The 20,650-nt window shown below is 40.2% G+C and overlaps 1 protein-coding gene across 1 annotated transcript in view; it reads left to right on the top strand.

Moving 5' to 3' along the window:
• Positions 1–2,534: 2,534 nt before the first annotated feature.
• The window catches only part of eif2ak4 (eukaryotic translation initiation factor 2 alpha kinase 4), a 36,879-nt gene continuing 18,763 nt past the window's right edge, over positions 2,535–20,650 (top strand). The window contains exons 1-28 of the mRNA XM_041812564.1: positions 2,535–2,915; positions 3,029–3,144; positions 4,074–4,176; positions 4,252–4,425; positions 7,156–7,236; positions 7,328–7,479; positions 7,562–7,665; positions 7,766–7,923; positions 8,046–8,584; positions 9,612–9,727; positions 10,557–10,711; positions 10,794–11,224; positions 11,304–11,376; positions 11,462–11,548; positions 11,631–11,753; positions 11,936–12,040; positions 13,772–13,835; positions 13,938–14,017; positions 14,131–14,232; positions 14,320–14,370; positions 14,464–14,700; positions 15,127–15,202; positions 15,535–15,656; positions 15,933–15,982; positions 17,598–17,766; positions 18,338–18,454; positions 18,595–18,660; positions 18,763–18,933. Coding sequence (XP_041668498.1) covers positions 2,787–2,915; positions 3,029–3,144; positions 4,074–4,176; positions 4,252–4,425; positions 7,156–7,236; positions 7,328–7,479; positions 7,562–7,665; positions 7,766–7,923; positions 8,046–8,584; positions 9,612–9,727; positions 10,557–10,711; positions 10,794–11,224; positions 11,304–11,376; positions 11,462–11,548; positions 11,631–11,753; positions 11,936–12,040; positions 13,772–13,835; positions 13,938–14,017; positions 14,131–14,232; positions 14,320–14,370; positions 14,464–14,700; positions 15,127–15,202; positions 15,535–15,656; positions 15,933–15,982; positions 17,598–17,766; positions 18,338–18,454; positions 18,595–18,660; positions 18,763–18,933 — 3,951 coding nt within the window. The 5' untranslated portion in view covers positions 2,535–2,786. The remainder of the gene's footprint in view (positions 2,916–3,028; positions 3,145–4,073; positions 4,177–4,251; positions 4,426–7,155; positions 7,237–7,327; positions 7,480–7,561; positions 7,666–7,765; positions 7,924–8,045; positions 8,585–9,611; positions 9,728–10,556; positions 10,712–10,793; positions 11,225–11,303; positions 11,377–11,461; positions 11,549–11,630; positions 11,754–11,935; positions 12,041–13,771; positions 13,836–13,937; positions 14,018–14,130; positions 14,233–14,319; positions 14,371–14,463; positions 14,701–15,126; positions 15,203–15,534; positions 15,657–15,932; positions 15,983–17,597; positions 17,767–18,337; positions 18,455–18,594; positions 18,661–18,762; positions 18,934–20,650) is intronic.

Raw genomic sequence — 20,650 nt, forward strand, 5'->3', positions numbered from 1 at the left:
AAAGGGGCTAAAAGTTGTTTAAAAAAGTGACAAAAATTAGTGATAAAGGGCATAAAACAGATTGAAATGGCAAATGGCAAAGGTGGCAAAAAAATGGGCACAAACAGCTAAAAATGGCAGTTCAAGTATGCAAAAAGATGTTGCAGAATTCTGTAAAAAAATGGCAAAAAATCAGGAAAACATTTTGAAATCGTAGGCAAAAAGTGTTTTAAAAATTGGCAGAAATTGTTGAAAAAAAGGCAGAAATATGTAAAAAAAAAAAAAAAGGTAAAAACAAAATGGGCAGAAAGTGGCAAGAAAGTGGCAAAAAGCAATAATAATTGATGAAAAAAAAACGTGAAAATTGTTTAAAAGTATCACACATAAATCATACCAACATCAGAACCTAAAAAAATGCTTGACACTCTTTTCAGTTCCAGAATGAGGTAACTGTTAGCCAGGATGCTAGCACCAATGCTTCTGATCAAACACACATGCATTGATGTTATCAATAAATCAAAACTCTCAGAGTTTTTTAGGGGCCCAGCCAATTCTGTGGGCCTGTCTGATAATATGCTAGCCTATATCATGGCTGCAGGTATGTGAGAGCATTCTTCTGCTGCTGGCTCTCCAACCAGATACTAAAGCCTCCTATTTATAGTCATCTTTTCTCTCCATATCAACCGATTGGAGCTGGATGCAGCTGAAGTGTCTCACACTTATTGGAATGCCAAAGAGGACTTTTATAGATTGGATTAATATTGTTTTGGGGTGTGAATAAAGGAGATATGACTCATGATCAGGATTTTCTGCCAAGCAACAGTGAGAAACAGAACTAACCCCCAAATTCTGAAGCTTTACACATGATGTACACTATTATAGGGGCACTGGTCCTCTGACGGTGTGGGGTTTTAGGCTATCTGTCACAGAGAATGGTATGTTTTCAGAACAGTAGAGTGTTTCTGCCCATGAGGTAAAAATATCATTTACATGGAGATTTAAACAATATCCAAACTTGCCAAATGTTGAGGTTTGATTAAAGAAAATTAAGGTGTTGAAACATGATGGCTCGTAACCCCCCCACCCACCCCATGGTTTAACCTACAGCCTTTTAAGCAATCATCATGACAACATAACAAAGCACATATAAAAGTCAGTTACACATCACATAAACTAAAGTGTGTAACAACAATAAAAACAAATCTGTGGCTTTACTACTCTGTACTTCGATAATTCAAACAAAGACATCAAAGGAAACATGAGTACCTACATGTTTACATATATGGGTTGTACTTCTTAAACACAGTTTCGAACCCTTCATAAATAAATGAAAATAAAAAGTAAAGCTTACTGTTCAATCAGTAATATCCCACATATTGAATATTTGCATGCAACAAAAGGGCATTAAACTGGTATTTAACCCTCTGGGAGTGTTCAAATATTTGTTACACCTAGGACCTTTAGCGCATAATATGCTTTCCTTATATTGTCGCTATAAAAAAAAAAAAAATTATATTTTATTCTGCTGTCATGGAGCTCATTATATTCAGCTACATCCGACCTCAATATTGATTTAAAATATTTTTGAATTTTTAAAGATTTGACCCTTTAAATGCCAGATATTTGTCATGATGGCACCATGTTTTCAGATAGAAAAAAGGGAAAATATGAAGTATTTTTAATATACTACATGCAAAGTAATTTTTTTTTTGTTTTGGATTATTACAGCCTGGGATATGTCAATGATTATTGACAACACTGATTTTCATGCATTATTATTTTTTATGCAGTGACAAATACTCCCACTCAGGACCTTTAACACATAATATACATCACTGAAACCCATTATAACTGTAATTTTTGATCTCTGTGCCATGAAAGCATAATACATACATTTTATTATATCTTGGTGTCAGTCTGGCCTTTGACCTTGAATCATTTTATAGTACTCTTCACCCAATGGCATCATATGTGTATGACCTTATGACATTATGAGCTAAGGCCTTCAGGTGCCACTGTTTTTCATTCATTCTGTTTTATGTTGTTTTACTGCAGAAGTTCAAAATTCAAAGTTCAATTTCAAATTCAATGTCAAAGTTATAAATGTACACACACTCACCTACACACACACACACAGGTCTATACACACAAGCATATCACTTCAATTAAAGCAAAATATGGGGCATCTTCAATCGCATCAAAGATGCAGAAGAAACAGAAACAATAGCAAACTGGAGCTTTTTGGTGAGTTGTTTACACAGCTGCGCCTACTGCCGAAGTTTATCAAAAGGCAAGATGTTCCCAAGATGAAGTGCAGCTTTGGGTGTTGTGAATGAAAAAATGTACGAAAAGAAGTTCACATGAGCTTCTTTCAACAATACAATAATTACAATGTTCAAAACTAGTATATACATGAATTTCCCTTTCTTAGTATATTTATTTTTGTTTAAGTTTTGATTTTAAGTCAATCTAAGCTCTTGACACGCCGACATTAGAAAAGGAAAGTTGCTGCCCTCTAGATGCTATGTTCGAAAAAGCAACGTGATGACGTTTCATCTGCGACACGCATGCAACAGCCATGCGCCAGCTGCAGCGTTGTTATGGTCATCGCTGTTATAAGTTAGATATCATCGTCTAGAATTGACGGTAAGCTATTAAATTGTTTAAAAAAGTTGCGTATTTGCAGAGTGACGGAGAAGCAGGGGCTGCAGCGGAGCAGCGTGACGAGTGGACCCGCTTCCTGTTTCTGTCAGACGGCTGTGAGTGTGACAGAACCCGGAGCTCTGCCATGTAGCTGAGCCTGAAGAATGAGCAGTCAGCACACTCCAACAGATGGGACAGACGACTACACGGTCCAGCAGGAAAACGAACTCGAAGCCCTCGCGTCTATCTTCGGAGATGATTTCCAGGATCTGCGGAACAGGGATCCGTGGAAGGTAAAGTTAGCTAGCGGAACTCAAAGATGGTCATAGGTCATAATACTCAGTATCTTTAGTAACCTCAATACTCAGAAGTGACAATTTTAGATAATAATTTACTTTATTATAAGGTTAAAAGACCTCCAGAGGTTCACCTCTGCCTGCGGCCCAACGGGCTGAACACCGGGGAGGAATGCTACGTGACTGTGGACCTGCAGGTCAAGTGCCCACCCACATACCCAGATGTGTGAGTACTGGCCCCTTACCTTAGCTTTACTGACAATAGGGCTGTTATTAACATAGCACACATAGCCAACATTTCTCCATAGTAATGTGAAAGACTCATTGCTAGTTATAGCAAATGGTTTAGGGGGTAATTATTTTTTCCAAAGTGGCGAAGTGGGTTTGGATAGGTTTTTTTTCACCATTTAAAACTGCAGTTTGTATTAGGTTATCTTTGTTTAATATTAAAATCTGTGTGACAAATATGCAAAATTAAAAACTTGGTAAGAGCAGTACTCTAAACAAACACTTGAATTTGTTTTACTAGCTAATATCTGAGGCTTTTTTAGCCTGGGAAAAAATGTAGCCAAATGATCCCTCCTGACTGGGAGAGAAAGAAAGAAGCTGTTGAAACCGTAACTTTCTAGGTTAACAGTCACATGTTAATGATTGTTATCAATACAGAGATCTGGTTGTTTTTCTTTCTGAATATTTTAAGAAGTTTGTCGACAGACTGGCTCTGATCTCTAAGGAATCTTTTTCAGTTTGTAAACTAGAAATATTTCAGAAACATTAAATGAAGCCTTGATTTCCCTTATTGTTAAAAAAGGATAAAGATCCCATGGATCCAGGAAGTTACAGACCTGATAGTCTGATTAATGTGGATTTTAAAAGTCTAACAAAAATCCTTGCAGTTTGGTGAGAAACTATCAAGACACACTTATTACACCTGGATCAAGTGGGATTCATGAAGGGGAGGCCATCTTCAGACAATTTACGGCGCTTGTGACAAGCAAAGGCAGGATTTTCACTGAATGCCTTTTTTGTTTTGTTGATAATTATGCAAAAATGATTAAGACTTGAAGTGCAGACAGATGTATTGTGAGTGGATGTCTGAATGTCCTCTTGAAGTTTTTGTTATTATTATGTGATCTGGTGTCTTATGTCTGATAGGCCTCCAGAGCTGGAGCTGAAAAATGCCAAAGGTCTCTCAAACGAAAACCTCCAGAACCTTCAGAATGAGCTCACCAAGCTGGCAGCAGCACGATGTGGAGAGGTAAGCAGATAAAGACACTGACACAGACAAAATACTCACAACCTGCTTTTAAGACATCTAAATGTGCGCCCCCAGGTGATGATTTTTGAGCTGGCAGACCACATTCAGGGCTTCCTGAGCAAACACAACAAGCCTCCGCCGCGCTCCTTCCATGAGGAGATGCTGAAGAACCAGCGAAGGCAGCAGGAGAAACGCGACCAGGAGGAGCAGCAGAGGATGGACCAGCAGCGCAGGCAGGAGGAGGAGATGGTGAGGGGGATGCAGTTCCCAGAAATCTGACTATAAGCTGTTTGGCACTGGCAGAGAAGATCTGGCAAATTTTTAATGGGTACAACCCACAAACTCAACTCTGCTGCTCATCCCACAAATGCATGTTCCTTACAAATGTGGTACCATTTAAAAGGGAAATAAACAGGCTTTCCAAAGGTATAAAATTCCTTGCCACGAAGAATTGTTACAACAAAGAGATAATTGACCAAACACAAATTTCCTTACTTTTTGTGCTAAGTTTATTTTTAATAAGTTAACCTTAACTGTGTTGGCATATCCTTACATGACTACACTGGGCTGCACTTGCTGTGGGTAAGGTGGAACATAGCCTAGTTTGAACTTGATCTTTGATTTAGAAAGAGTTTCTGCACGATTAACTCCAACTAGGCACCATTAGCTTTAACTTACCCGAGACAACTCAAATCAAACATCTTGCTCATTGTAGGTATAAAGCCCTCTATGTAATATGGCTGAAAAGACAGTGTAAGTTTGTCCATTATTTTAAAATTACTACATGCTTCAAACAATGTAATATCTGCTAATTTTATGTTTGATAGCTACATTTGTTTTTATTTAGTTTTGAAGAAACTAAAGATGTACGTACATTCATATTTCAGCCTTAAGATGCTGTGAGCAGAGCGAAAGATGCTTACTTACTGTTTTGCATTTGCAGTGCATTTTTCGTGATAGATCTAAGTCAGTCTGGCTGCAACATACTAGATTTTTTTTAATTCAACTTTATCTGTAGACAAAGTCTGGCAGTTACATTCATGAAATAACCACATTTTAAACATTACGGACTGAGAAACATGTCATAAATACAATAGAGAAAAAGATCAGGGGTCTATTCTGGGATTAAATTATGTATAGACCCATTTTAGAAGAAGTTACACGAACGGTGGCTTGCTTTAGCCTCGTTAGCCTTAGCTAAAGCTAACATAGCTATGCTAGCTATTTTGTTAATGTTACTAATAGTGCTGTTACTTGATTAAAAGAAATTAATCAAGTTAATCACATCACTACGCTGTGATTAATCATGATTAATCAGCATTTTTTTTGTAGTTTAAGTATAATTTTATGTTTTAGATTTTTAAAGGTTGTTATCGTCAAATGCTTCTATAGTTTGGTGGGAAGACAAAATAAAGGCAGACAAAAAGACAAAATATAAACACATAATTACACTTTTTTTTATTGAAGTTTCTTATTGAAAACTTAATTTTACCATTTTTATGTGGCATTAATAAATCATAACATTTAGAATACAGTTGTCTAATTTACTGAGGTTACTTGAACACATCATATTTTCATCTTCAGCTCGTAAAGTTCGCTAACTAACTTCCACCGCGGATTTCTACACTGGATTAATATTGTTAACAAACAGGACTTGCTCGAAGTTTTGGAGCACTTTTCAGCATTTATCTGAGCAGCTGAAGGAGAAAACTGTCCTGAAGCAGCTGTAGAGACTGGTATGACCATGGCTTGATCCCGTGCTGTTGTTAGCATCTTTGCTAACATTAGCAAAGATGTGCTTTGCTTGAAGGTAGTACTCAAGAGTCATTGTGCATCGGTATAAGACAGTTCATCACTGTAGCTTGTACCCACAATTTTGGCTTTATCTTAACTAACACTTTGCAGCTTTTTAAAAGAAAATTGCCGTTAAGTAGACCTGGGTCTGTCTCCTTACTCATCACTGCTGGCTGTGTCTGACCCACCTCTTCACCCCTTTGTGAACTTAGCTTTAGCTTCATAGCTTTGATAGCTACGTGGCTTACACAGCCAACAGAGCTACGTGAGCTACTTTTGCTGTGTTAGAGTGTTTTCATTGAGGACTAGCTTTTTTTCTGTAAGCAGACTGTTTATTGGCTTTATTAAACATCTTGTAATCAGTTTTTGTAGGTCGGGTTTTCAACTTTTAACTTTTGGTGTCCTAGCCATCACCTGAACCTGTACCCTCACCCTACATGGAAATTGAATTCAATTTTAATTCAAAAGTTTTAGCACGTTCAGAAGGAGATGGCGTCTCAGATGAAGGACCTGTGAGAGTGGCCGTCAGAGATGCACGGTCTGCAGCCAGATCCTTCTTGGATAGATCACATCCCTGAGAAATACATGATGACTTTGTTTTGTACTCCTGCACGTTTTACACAAATGAAGTAAGCTTCATCAGCCCAAGAGAGAGAGAGGAACGTTACATGACCTTATGTTTAATTGATGATTTCACACTGGGTGTGATTTGTATTTTAGTAATCATCTGATAATGGCACTTTGTTATGCATATATTTTAAAGATTTTTATTCTTAGGAATATTTGCCTTTATTATAGAGAACTTGCCTCCAATAGGCACGACCTAGCCACTTGGCCAACTGTACTGTTTTGGTTAATTTTTACATACATGTTCAACACTGTTGGTGAATAAACTGAGATAACTTGAAGCAAACATGGCATTACGAAAAATGCTTTTCACTGGTTTATAACAAGAAGTTAAAACATTACTTTTATGACAATGTTTTGTTTTGGTGTTTTGCATTTCTGTTTAAGATGAACCTTAAATCTCTGTGGTGCAACCAAACACTGACACAATTTAAGCTAATTTTAACAAAGGTTGCAGTGCAGATTTTACCGTCTAATGTAGACTGAGCTTGCAGACCACCGAAATCTCAACATCTGACTGAAGCTATGGTTGATAATTTTTTTTAAATTCTTCTCTAGGAAAAAGAGATCATGGCTGAAATCCAAAGAAGAGAGGAGGAGAAAAGAGAAGAAAAGCGTAGAAAGGAGATAGCCAAACAGGTCTGTGTGCTGCACACTTCTTACTAATATCCATATGGAAAAGCAAATTTCCTGTTTGTTAGTGAACCTTTTTATGACATAACAATCGCAGGAGCGACTGGAGAGTATGGAGCAGCCAGTCTCTGCTAACTCCACGCTGTTAGGAAAGAGCCCACCCAGCCCAGGTGGACCTCCTCCTGAATTGACTGAAACCAAGAAAGTGGTCGGTAACCGCCGTCGGACTACCTCCAGCTCACGCCACAGGTAAACATCCAGCCAGTCTAGTAAAAAGTTTCTCGCATCAGAGACAGTGTAATAACACTCAGAGCTATTTATGTTTTTTTAGACGTGACACAGTCAATGAAGAGAACCACCATCGCTCACAGGAACTTCTTCATTTCAACAGCAGCACTTTTGGAGAACTTGTTGTGCACAGAGGGAAGAGTTTAGGTGAGATCAGATCTGAAAATCTAGCTTAATTCCAGCACGAAAGGCTCTTAAGTCGTCATAGTTATCTGTACATAAATGTCTCTTTCCTATATTGGGACAGGTGAAAGTGAGAGGCTTCGTCGGAGCGTTTATTATGGTTTTGAAGCGAACTCTGGAGACTTTGCAGTGATTTATGAGTGGTCGCTGCGCTGGAACAAGAAGATGGGCAAGTTCTTCACAAGCCAGGAGAAAGGGAGGATAGAGAACTGCAAAAAGCAGGCATGTATTCATGTATTTGTGCATTTAAATTTAGCTGTAAAATTGTTGGACTGCTTTTAAAATCTGAGAAATACTTCTGAGAATGATCGCAGATTACTGCTCCCACCTTACTTCTCATTTAGATCCATGCAGCTGAAAATGAGTTTAACTCCCTCTTGAGGCTCGATCATCCAAACTTGGTACACTACACGGCTCTGTGCTCCACAGAGAAAGACGACTGCCTGGTGGTTAACATGCTGGTGGAGCATGTTGCTGGCACCAACCTGAACCAGAACCTTCTCACTCAGACCACGGTCCCTTTGGATAAACTGAGCCAGTACACAGCCCAGCTGCTAGCCGTCCTCGACTACCTTCACTCTAACTCTGTGGTCCACAAACAGCTAGGGGCGTCCAGCGTGCTGCTGGACTCTGAGGGAAATGTTCGACTGACGGATTACAGTTTATCAAAGAGGTTCTATGATATCTGCAAAGAAGACATTTTCGAGCAGGCACATGTGCGGTTCTCAGAGGAGACGGCAATGCCAACCAAAACAGGAAAGAAAGGGGATATATGGAACCTGGGGCTGATGCTGCTCGCTCTGAGTCAAGGGAGGGAAGTGAAGGAGTATCCAGTCACGGTGCCCACCAGCCTGCCTGCTGAATTCCAAGATTTCCTCCAGAAGTATGTATGCATATATTCCTTACCAGCTTCTTTAAAGAAAAACTAATCCACAGAGTTTCAGCTGAGGTGCATTTACCCTGAATTTCTCTCCACAGACTGTAGAAAATTTGGCCAAATCCTGAGTGTAAGAGCTATTTGGTTAATAATGGGTACCTTTGAGTACAATCTGGGGCAACAAAGAAATGGAGCTGATGTGTGTCTTAAGCCTCATGACAAACAGCTACAGTGTGCTGACTTGCAGTCGTCGTAAATCAATATCCTTATTTGAACCAACCGTAGGTTAAGTAAGATAAAGGATGTGGTAAGTTTACCTTGGACGGTTATGCCATAGTGGCTAATCAAATCTGTAAAAGCAGCATAGACTGTATGATGATGTGGCAGATGAAGATTGTAGGAATGAGTGAGTATCAAGAGGAGGAGTTGTCATGCATGAACCCTTCCTCCCTGGTGTCTTATTCAGTTAGTCCCACCACAGAAGAGGGCTGAACAGTGAGCTCTGGTGACCCAGAGCCAGCCCCTCCATGCTAGTTCTCACTGCCCACAATGCCAATAAGCAGATGAGATACTTGAGTGTGAAAATATTATATATGATTCTGTAGAGGACACCAGTTTATTATTTTAAGAAAAACTTGGTTCATTTGCATTCTCAAGTAAAATACCTACACTACCAACAATCCTGATGTGTCACAGCAACATTTCTTATTGGTGGGGACTGCTGTTACCCACAAATTTCAGCTCTTGGTTGCCATTACTAAAGTTAGCAGTGGTGGTAGAATTGGTCTCTGTGGAGATGCAGTTTGACCCTATATGCTGCCTTCAGATCAGCTAATAAAAAAACCTGCCTTCTCCTGTCTACTGCTAAAGTCTACTGCAAAAACATGCACCAGAGTTTAAATACTTTGTATTCAAATGTTGCGATTCTGACCCGAACTGGGCAACGATTACTACCTCTTTGTACCAAAATACATACATAAGGTTGTCTGTCACTTTTAGGCTGTCCATTATAATCCTTGTTTTTCTGTAACAGGTGTGTGTGCCTGGTTGACGCTGAACGATGGACAGCAAGTCAGCTTTTGGAACACTCCTTTCTGAAGCCCCCATCGCCAAAAACCATGCTTCAGTATCAGGAGAACAGCCCAGAAGGTGATAAACACATCCATATTTAGCATGTAGCTGAGCAGGAAAATTATTAGGAACATCTTCAGTGCAGTACAACTAAGATATTAAATCAGGGGTGTCAGCATGAATTCATTTAATCATGTTGTGAATAAGGTTCATGATTAGTGCTTTATTGTCCTTTTCAGCAAACTTTGTTTAAGCCACTAAAATGCCTCCTTGCAGCCACAGTATTTTAAAATAGGCTAAGTCCTCCACTGCTTCTTAATGTCTCATTTATAACAGAACTCACCTGACAACTCAGTGGACTAGTCAAAATTCATCTACTCTTTATTATCAAACATTTCACTTTACTGTTTCCTTTTTCCTTGTTTCAATCCATAGTTCATGCAGGACACAGAAGTCAGGCAGTAGACGAGTCTCAGCAGTCCGAGCAGCAAGAACCCTACATTAGACAAGAATGGGAAAACATTCTTCTCCTAAAGTCCAGCAGCTGTCTCCTCACTTCCTGGATGTTTACAGACTTGTTTAAGAGGAGAGGATGCTACACAGTAGTAAAAATGGCCCTGTCCCTACTTTTTTGATGTGTTGCTGCCAGGTCAGAGCAGTTAGGGTGGTGGTGGCGGCCTTGTTATAAGGCATAAAGAACTAACCTTAAATCACGTAGTGAGAGTTGATGCCTTTTAAATGCTTCCTCAAGCTAATATATGACTTGGCTCAGAGCAGAAGCCCCTGAATACACCACAATGTCACTATATCAATACTGAGTTACCTGTCTACTGTGTTAGTGCCAGGATGTCAGTTTAAAATCCAACTAGTCCTTTAAAAATCTCATCAAGTTTTTCTCTCACTGCAGATCTCGCTGTAGACTTTGCGTCTTCAGTCATCCCAAGGAGCCACATCCTAAATGCTCCCTTCAGCTCCGGGGTGCAGAGGCAGTTTTCTCGCTATTTCGATGAGTTTGAGGAACTCCAGCTTCTTGGAAAAGGAGCCTTTGGTGCTGTAATTAAGGTGCATTTTAAATTGATCTGGTTGGAAAGCACAATAGTAGTTTTTTGTGTCTGATATGTCTTCTACTCTCTTGCACCTCCAGGTCCAGAACAAGCTAGATGGTTGTTACTACGCTGTGAAACGAATCCAGGTCAACCCCACCAGTAAACAGTTCAGAAGGATTAAAGGAGAGGTAACGCTGCTCTCACGCCTCAATCATGAAAATATCGTCCGCTACTACAACGCGTGGATTGAGCGGCATGAGACGCCGTCTGGGGGAGACCTTAGCAACACTGACAGCTCTGAACCGTGGAGCCCCGACCACAAATCTCCTCAACCTAAAGAGCGTCCAAAGCGGCTCAACGAGCTCGGCCTGCCTGACGACGTGGAGGACATCGCCCCGCCTCCCGCCCTGTCCAGCTCAGTGGAATGGTCCACGTCCATTGAGAGATCCTCCAGCGCCAAATGTAGTGGACACCAGTCAAGCGATGAGGAAGACGATGATGAGGAAGACGTGTTTGGAGCCTCGTTTTTGTATGTTTGATTGTTTTTGTGGTAGAAGCTACAGAAAGGCTTTTTCCCTCACAGGCTTTTTATTCTTTTTCCCTTCCAGGCCATCAGACAGTGATTCAAGGAGCGACATCATCTTTGATAATGGCGATGAAAGCTTGGATGAGATGTCACAGGTTTGAATATTTACATTGCATGACACAGATACTTTTTTTGTTTTGTTTTGTTGGTATGAAAAAAACAAGGTGTTTCCTCTCCTAGATTGAGCCAAGCAAAAGACAGACCACTGAAACAGAGACCACAGACTCAGAACGACATCAGCTCATCGCACATTACCTGTACATACAAGTAAGATGCACTGCAATTATTACTTTTGACCACTAGAGGGCCCCTCCTTACCTCTTTTGCTTTTTTTGTCTCTTCCCAACAGATGGAATACTGTGAAAAAAGCACTTTAAGAGACACCATAGATAAAGGTCTGCACCAGGATCAAAATCGATTATGGAGACTTTTCAGAGAAATACTGGATGGACTTGCTTACATCCACGAGCAGGTTTTTATCTCTATGTTTCTATGTTCCGGTCTCAACTCTGTAAAGAAATAAGCCTCAGATTTGCCCCATTATGGAAAGAGATCCCTCTTAAATCCCCCACTTTTGCGTTTTAGTAATTTTTGAAAATTTAGGTAATAGTTTTTAATCATCCACAACCAAGCACATGTCTTCCTCTCTTTTAGGGAATGATCCACAGGGACCTGAAGCCTGTCAACATTTTCCTTGACTCTCAAGACCATGTGAAGATTGGAGACTTTGGTCTGGCTACGGACCATCCTGCCAATGTGGTATGCATTAAGTGTGTAGTACTGATGGTCTACACCACTTGCTGCATATAAAATAGACAACCGTTTGTACGTAAAACATACAGTGCGTTCAGAAATTATTCAGACCCCCTTCACGTTTTTCAATTTTCTTATGTTGTAGCCTGACACTACGGCTGAAAAAAAAAGTTTTTTTTTTCTCTTGTTAATCTACACTCAGTACCTCATAATGATGAGGGGAAAAAGAATCTTTGACATTTTTGCAGATTTATTCAAAATAAAAAACTGTAATATTCAGGCCCTTTACTCCGTACTTAGTTGAAACACTTTTGGCAGCAATTACAACCTTGAGTCTTTTTGAATGTAACTCAACAAGCTTTGCAAACCTGGATTGGGGGATTTTCTGCCATTCTTCTTTGCAAATCCTCTTAGGCTCAGTCAGGCTGCATGGGGACCATCAGCTGTGAGGCCCTCTATAGAGAGGGGTGAGCCTTTCCAAATCATGCCTTATCTATTTGATTTACCACAGGTGGAATCCAGTCAAAGAAACATCTCAGCAAAGACCCAGAGAAATGGGAGAAACCTGAGCTAAACTGTGTTTTTGCAAAGGATCTGAATAATGCCAATGCTTACGGCCATATTGCATGAACTCTAGCGTACCTTAATGGCTGCAAACAACTACATATTTGTTAAGTCTACTTTCCAACATCCTAAAGCGACAAGTGTGAAAAATTTCCATGTCCTCTGCCTCAACTAACTAAATGACTAAAAATAACTAAATAACTAAAACTAAAATGTCAAAATCATTTTAGTTAACTGAAACTGAATAAAAACTTAGCTTTAAAAAAGAAAACTAAAATCCAATTCTGTGCTTAGAAAACTTGCTAAATAAAATAAAATTAAAGACAAAATCTCCTTAGTTTTAGTTTTTAAACAAAGCATAATGACAGACATGTATGCCCAAGCCTGGAGAAAGTATAAACCCCTGATTTGATTGTAGAAGACTTTACACAGTGGTCATTTTTGGACATAAGTTGTGAAATTAACATCAAAATTGAATAAATGAAATGAAAAATGATGAGCCCTTTTGGGTCTCGCCCCTGACGAGTATCTTATATTGCTGACAAAACTAAAACTAACACTAAAATGAATAAAAACTAAACTAAAACAAAGCATCTTGCAAAATAAAAAATAAACTAAATTAGCAACCCAGCAGGAAAAACAAATTAAAACTAAACTGAAATGTAAAATAAAAGGTAAAAACTAAATAAGATAAAAACACATGAAAAACCAAAAACTATTATAACCTTACGGCTGACTAATGCTTTCGATTGAGTATTGCAGTGTGTCGCAGATGCACCAACGCACAATATGTAGTTCTCATGGAGCATAGGATTTTTTGGCTTAGCTGTTGGTTGGATTGGATGCAGAGGTACATCCTCAGGCTTTAGCTTCAGTGAATTCTCTTTACATTTGTCAACTGCACTGTCAATTGTGGCATTATACCGTATTTTACAGCACCAAATAACTAATTAAAAAAATGTCGGCAGAAAAGTTAACACTTGGATGTAAATCATGTTGATAATGACTAACAAAGATACCTTTCTTTCTTTTTACATTATTTGGGGTTATTTTGATGTTGAAGTTTGATACATTCCTACTCTGTTTTGTTCTGCTCCTAATGTTCAGCAGGCTGAATAGCATAGTCAGTGCATCCCTAAATAACTGTATGGATATTCTGTTTCTGTGTCATAGGCTGCAGGTAAATTTGAAGTGGAGGAAGGTGGCTCACTAGTGATCACCAAACCAGACCCAACAGGTATGGAGAGTAGGGCAGCATTTGCACTATCAATATGGGACTTAATTATGTTTTTTTTTTTTTTTTAGCAATTTTTATTGCTTTTGTGTTGATTCTCTACAGGTAACATGACAGGCATGGTTGGCACTGCTCTCTATGTAAGTCCAGAGGTTCAAGGAAACACCAAAGCTACCTACAACCAAGTGAGAATTCAGATAATTTCAAACATCGAAGTGAAATTCTTTCTTGTCTTTTCTTCTTTCATCTATCAGGATTCTTTAAATGTGTTGGATTTATCCCTTCTCTCCTTCCACAGAAAGTTGACCTGTTCAGTTTGGGTATCATCCTGTTTGAGATGTCCTACAGGCCCATGACCACTGGGTCCGAGCGTATCTCCGTACTGAGCCAGCTACGTGTGGTGCGTTCATGTTAAACCCTGTTACTTGGGCCATATGGAGCTTTAAAACTGTCTTCTGTTGTCACATCATATCTTTTCCTTCTGCAGGAGCCCATCATCTTCCCTGAGGACTATACTGCCTTTGAGCAAGGAACACAGGTGAGAGAGATGTAGCACATAGATGTATACTCACCTTGTCCCTCAAAACTCCCAAGTCCAACAATTAAATCCTCTTTTCTTCCTATCTGTCAGAGAAAAGTGATTGAGTGGCTGCTGAACCATGACCCAGCACTGCGGCCCACCACCCAGGAGTTGCTGAAGAGTGAACTGCTGCCTCCGCTTCAGCTGGAGGAGTCAGAGCTGCATGAGGTGCTGCAGCACACCATGGCTAACATTAACGGCAAGGCGTACCGCACCATGGTGGGCCAGCTGTTCGCCCAGAACACATCGCCAGTCATGGATTACACCTACGACATCGACCTGCACAAGGTACACAGGACTGATGCTTGTGTTTATATCTGAATTATGTAAGGCATTAGCATATTTATGGACATTTTGGTCAGGTGAGTGTTGCTACAAAACATGTTTAATTTTATGCAAAAACATTGGGAAATTTCAAATAATTCAGGAACTTTATGTGGTGTGAATTTGTCTTTAGAGACATTGGTGCCGTTTCAGGTGAAATTAGCTGAGCAATTATGTCTTTTCAGTCATATTACTGAAAATACATGATTAAGACTTGTTCCTGTCTCTACCTGAAGATGTCACTGCAGATACAGTATATGAATCCATGCACTGACCCCTCAGTACTACTTCACTCATCTGGTCTTTGTAAGAGTCCTGCAGGAGGCCTGTAAGAGCTTAATCGATGTCTCCTGATCCTTAACAGAGGCTGTTTGTTTGCTCTCCCTGCAGGGCAGCTTCAGCTTTAACGGCGCTAAATTGCAGCAGTATGTGCACGAAACAATCACCAGGATCTTCAAGAAGCATGGTGAGTACACTATGCTAGTCTGGTGCATGTGAGCATGAACCTTTGTTGACTCTCCTCTTCAAGCAACTTTGACTCCTGACCCGCTGTAAGCCCTCTTTTTTGGGACCCCAACATCTGCTCCAGTGATTGGCAGCTAAACAATAAGCATACTGTTGGGCAGTACAGATTCTATGCAGGTGGTAGGGCTATTTTTGTGCATGCTGCTGATGATGTCCAGCTGCTCTTATTTGTTTATGCTCTGTGGGTATCTGCTCACACGCATCAGCTCTTTAAAGGTGAGGGTTATGTTGTCTTATGCAGATGTAGCAGCAATGCATGGTGTTTGTTTTCAGGTGCGGTGCGTCTGCAGACACCGCTGCTCCTCCCCAGGAACAGAAAGCTGTACGACGGCAGCGAGCTGGCCTGCTTCATGGACCATAGTGGAATGCTGGTTACTCTGCCCTATGACCTTCGCGTGAGCATGACACACATGCACACATAACACACACGCAGATGTACATGTCTGCACTCGCACAGAAACACTAATTACACAACTATCTGCATCAGCACATGCAAACCCACACAGCGTGTGAAGGTGCAATCAGCAGCCACCTTCAGATCCTGCTACCTCAGGAAACCCTGAGGACTAAATGGTTGTTTCCACACTGTGATTGATTACAGCCTGGTATGCTCTGACTTCACTATCGTTAGAGTAATGTATCTAAACCCACCTAACTCTTTTTTACTTTAGATGGCATTTGCAAGATATGTCGCTCGCAACAACTTAACTCATCTGAAAAGGTAAAGTTTTATGATCATATTCTTTATACCAAAAACCTGCTACATAATAGTAAAAGAACTGTAATGGTCATTTGTTAACTTAAAGCTCTTAGTACATTTATCTTTCAGAGGGTGTTTCAGACAAGCAAAATGTTAATGGATGGATTAAGAAATAAGATTTATAGTTATTTTGAACAATTTCATTTTATTAATGAGAAAACTGTTCGCAGCGGTTCTTCAAAATGCTTGTGTGGTTTTTAAAAATATTTTTAACTTGATTTTAACCCTTTTTTATTTTTGTGAGCAAGGATCTTCTCACTTTTAGTCTCAAAAACTTAAAATATCAAAAAGTATTTTTTTCCCTGTGATTTAATTCAAGAAGTGAAGCTTTCATATCTTCTCTATTCGTTATTACAAAGTGAGATATTTCACAACTTTTTTGTTTTAATGTTGATGATTACATCTTACAGCTCATGAAAAAAAAATCCACTTTCTTATAATATTAGAATAACACAAAACACCAATCAAAAAAGGATTTATAATGCTGAAATGTTGACTTTCTGGAAAATGATGCTTATTTATGCACTCAATAATTAATTGGAGCTCTGTTTGCACAAATGACTGCATCTATGAAACATAGAAGGGAGCCAATCAGTCCATGGCACTGCTGGGGTGTTATGGAGCCCAGGTTGCTTTGACAGCAGCCTTGGGCTCATCTGTATTGTTGTGTCTGGTATCTCTCTGGACTTCAAGCATCTTGGATTCTGTGCCTCTGTGATCTTCCTCCCGACTCTGGGACCTTGATTTCCACTTTAAATTGAAAATTTACTTAATCTGAAAAGAGGACTTTGGACCACTAAGGAACGGTCCAGTTCTTTTTCTCTTTAGCCCATGTGAGAAACTTATAACGTTGTCTGTGGTTTAGGAGTGTCTTGACACTAAGAACACAATATTTGTAGTTTATCTCCTGAGCATGTCTACATGTGGTGGCTCTTGATCCACTGACTCCAGCCTCAGTCCACTCCTTTTGAAACCGCCCTCAATTCTTGAACCATTTTGCTTGACAATCCTCCCAAGGCTGAGCTCGTCTTTGTTGATTGTGCACCTTTTCTTACCACACTTTTCTCCTCCAGTTAACTTCCCATGAATATGATGAATGAATGAATATGCCTACCCTGTCAGCAGTGACCTTCTGTGGCTTACTCTCCATGTGAAGGATGCCAATGATGGTCTTTTGGACAATAGTCAAGTCGGCAGTCTTCATTATGATTGTGGTTGTGTGAGCTGAACCAGATTGAGAGAATGAAGGCTCAGGAAACCTTTGCAAATTGGACCTTTCCACAATATTCTTTTATTTTAAGGTAGTAAATAAAAGTTTTTTGTGAGCTGTAAGCTGTAATCAGTAAGTTTAAAACATAAAAAAGGCTGAACATATCATTTTGTATGAGATTAATCTAGAATTTACAAAAGTTCAGTAAAGTAAATCACAAGAAAAAAATGAACTTTGACATGATATTCAAATGTTTTTGAGATGCACCTGTATAAAGAGCTGTCTGTAGGGGCCTATATTGCACTCATTAACACAATAAAAAGCAGATTTTGGAGGGAGAGCCACCTCTGCTTTCTGTTGTCACAGGTACAGCATTGAGCGTGTATTCAGGCCAAGAAAACTGGATCGAGCGCATCCACGGGAGCTTGTGGAGTGTGCTTTTGACATCATCACCCCCGTCACTAACAGCCTCCTCCCTGACGCCGAGACGATTTACACCATCTCTGAAATAGTCCAGGAATTCCCTGCACTCCAGGTTACTCACACTTGCTGCCTGCATTTGATATGATGAAGTGATCTGCACCACATTGTTTTGATCCACATTCCAACGCAGCGTTTGTTGACGCATCATTGTTCCTTTTCCTCCGGATGCCATCATCCCAACCTGTCCTGTTTTTGTTTTTTCCTTTTTTGTACCTTCCACTCACATTCCTAACATACCACAGCATGTGTAAGCCTGACAGATTTACACTGGATTTATTATTTGCATAGTAAATCTGTTTTGTGCAGCTTTGTTCACTTCCTTCCCTTCCTGTCAGTACAGTCCATTTCCTGTCTACATATCCCAGCACTGCACCAGTCTCCTGTTGCAGCCTTCCTGCATGTTGCATGAACCCATTCAACCCAGGGTCTGACCTTTGTTTCATCCTGTAAAGACAATGTTTCTAGCCTTCTGTCAACTTCAGTGTGAAAGCTTTTAAGAATATGTGAGTCAGTCAGAATGAGAGGGCAGACTGACACTTCAGCCATTATCCACTGAGTGATCATTGTACAGTAGCGCTCTAAGAGGGTGAAAGCTGTGATTCTGTGTGTTTTTGTCACCACAGGAGAGGAACTACAACATCTACCTGAACCACACCAGCTTGTTGAAGGCCATCCTGCTCCACAGTGGAGTCCCTGAAGACAAACTGAGCCAGGCTTCCAACATACTGTGTGACGCCATGGTCAGTGCAGAACGCACGTGCACCACAGATGTTATCCACATTGCGTGCGTGTTGCTAATGTCCTGGCATAAACAAATAAAGCAGAATTCTGTCCAAATATAACAGAGGTTAACTTTCTCTGACTCTATTTTTGACTCCAGAGTGAAAAGCTGACCAAACGTGAGGTGGAGGCAAAGTTCTGCAACTTCTCACTGTCCACCAACAGCGTGAGTGTCCAAGTTGTTGCTTCTGTGAATGTAATCAGTCCTGTAGCAGCTAGTTTCTCTCTGTTCTAAGCACAGATGTCTACTCCTCCTTGTTGTGCCCAGTTGCAGACATTGTACAAGTACATAGAGCAGAAGGGGGACTTGCAGGACTTGGCGCCACTGCTGACATCACTTACCAAACAGAAGACTGCCTTCACCCAGCTGGCCAAGCAGGGCCTCAAGGACCTAGAGGAGATCACCATGCTGCTGCGGAGACTGGGAGTCAAACTGCAGGTGATTTGGAATCTACAGGAGTTAGTGTGCAAAAGGAAAACCATTCAAAAACTGCACATTCATCACTCCCAATATCTCTGCCTCAAGGTCTTATTTACAATGCATATATAGCATATATAGATAAGGATATATGCAACACACCCTGAGGCTGTCCTGTTCTGTGCAATTTCTGTCTGAGTGTGGTGCACCTTTATGCGGAACAGAGCCAGGTTCTCATGCTGACAGGGCACTATTATGTCCGGATAAAGATGATAAGCAAGGAGGAGAGGGGAACTTTTGTGAAGTTTACTGTGAGACTGACTTTGAAAGTTGTCATATGTTGCTTTTCAGCTGGTTAAAACAAAGCTTCCTCAATTAATGGACAAACAAGGATGACCTGGTAGAAAAAAGAAAACCCTGGTATTCTCGCCATGGATATAGTGTTTAACTCCTGACAGCCCTGACTGATTTAACACCCTGTTATATTGATAATAGTGACATCACAATATTATTTACAGACTTTATTTTCAAATAATGTATTCCTAAATCATGTCCTGACCACTCAGATTGGATGGCATCCAATTTTTAATAACTTCTCAAAAAGTTCCTGTGGTATTCCGTGTGACTAACATTGCAAAGCAGGTGGACTGGCCAGATACTTGTCATCGGGATATCCAGCATGAAAAGCTTCAATCCACATTTTTGTGCAGAACCAAGATTTTAGGGGAATGAGGCTGTAGCTATGGGCAGGGTTTAGTTATACTGTGAGCCATTAGCAATGGCTGCCACTTAGTATAGTGCTGACCTTGGATGTAGCTAAAGTAAAGCAGCAGTTCTATCAGAACTGGACCACATTTCTGTATTAAGAGAAAAGAGCTCACTGAAAGCATTTGATGCTTTCCAGTGTTAAAGATACTTTTGCTTCTGCGGACCTGCTTTGGTTTGAGTTTGCGATCCCTCCAGGAGGAGTTGTATAAGCTGGTAGCCATTAGCTTGATTGTAGCGTAGTAGAGCTGCAGTTAACTCAGACTTCTACCACATTTCTTTATTAAAACAAGAGCAGAGAGCCACACCAAAGGCTTCTCTTAACAGAGAAGATATTTCTGCATGTCTCCTGACAGGCTTTGGTATAAATGTTAGCCAACGACAAGCTCCGCCATTCAAATACTACGACAAAGCAAGGCCTGTATAGCTGAGGTTAACACTGGAGTTGCGCATGTCTACTATCTCATTCGTCTTGTCGCTCCAATTGGCCTGCCATGAATCTGACAGACAGAGGGGTTGACCAATCACCTTCCAAGATTTTTTTTAATTCCTGCCCTTCTTAAACTCTTTGTATGGAAGGTTTCCCAGATGATGGTGAAATAAATCCATGCTATATATATATTTTTTAACAGTCTATCTGACATGTAAGGTTACCATATGACTGCCAGGTTTCTAAAAACCACATTAAACAGGATGCATTTTCTACCAAGCACTTTCCAGCATGCATTTAGTCTCAGCTCCTCTACATGCGTTTTATTCAATCCTTTTAGAAAATACTTTGAGTCCAAAAAACACTATTTAGTGACATTTAGTGCTAGGACACTTGAAGTGATTTATAGTTGCTGCGTTGTTTCTACACTTTGCTGGTGTAAAAACTGAGGTAGTGGGCACTATCAGCTCAAAAAGGCAGCTGTGGACACAGATCCTAACTGCACTTTGCTATTAGTTTGGGATTTTGTGAATTAGATGCTTC

The sequence above is a fragment of the Cheilinus undulatus genome, linkage group 18, assembly GCF_018320785.1.
Source record: "Cheilinus undulatus linkage group 18, ASM1832078v1, whole genome shotgun sequence".
NCBI lineage: Eukaryota > Metazoa > Chordata > Actinopteri > Labriformes > Labridae > Cheilinus > Cheilinus undulatus.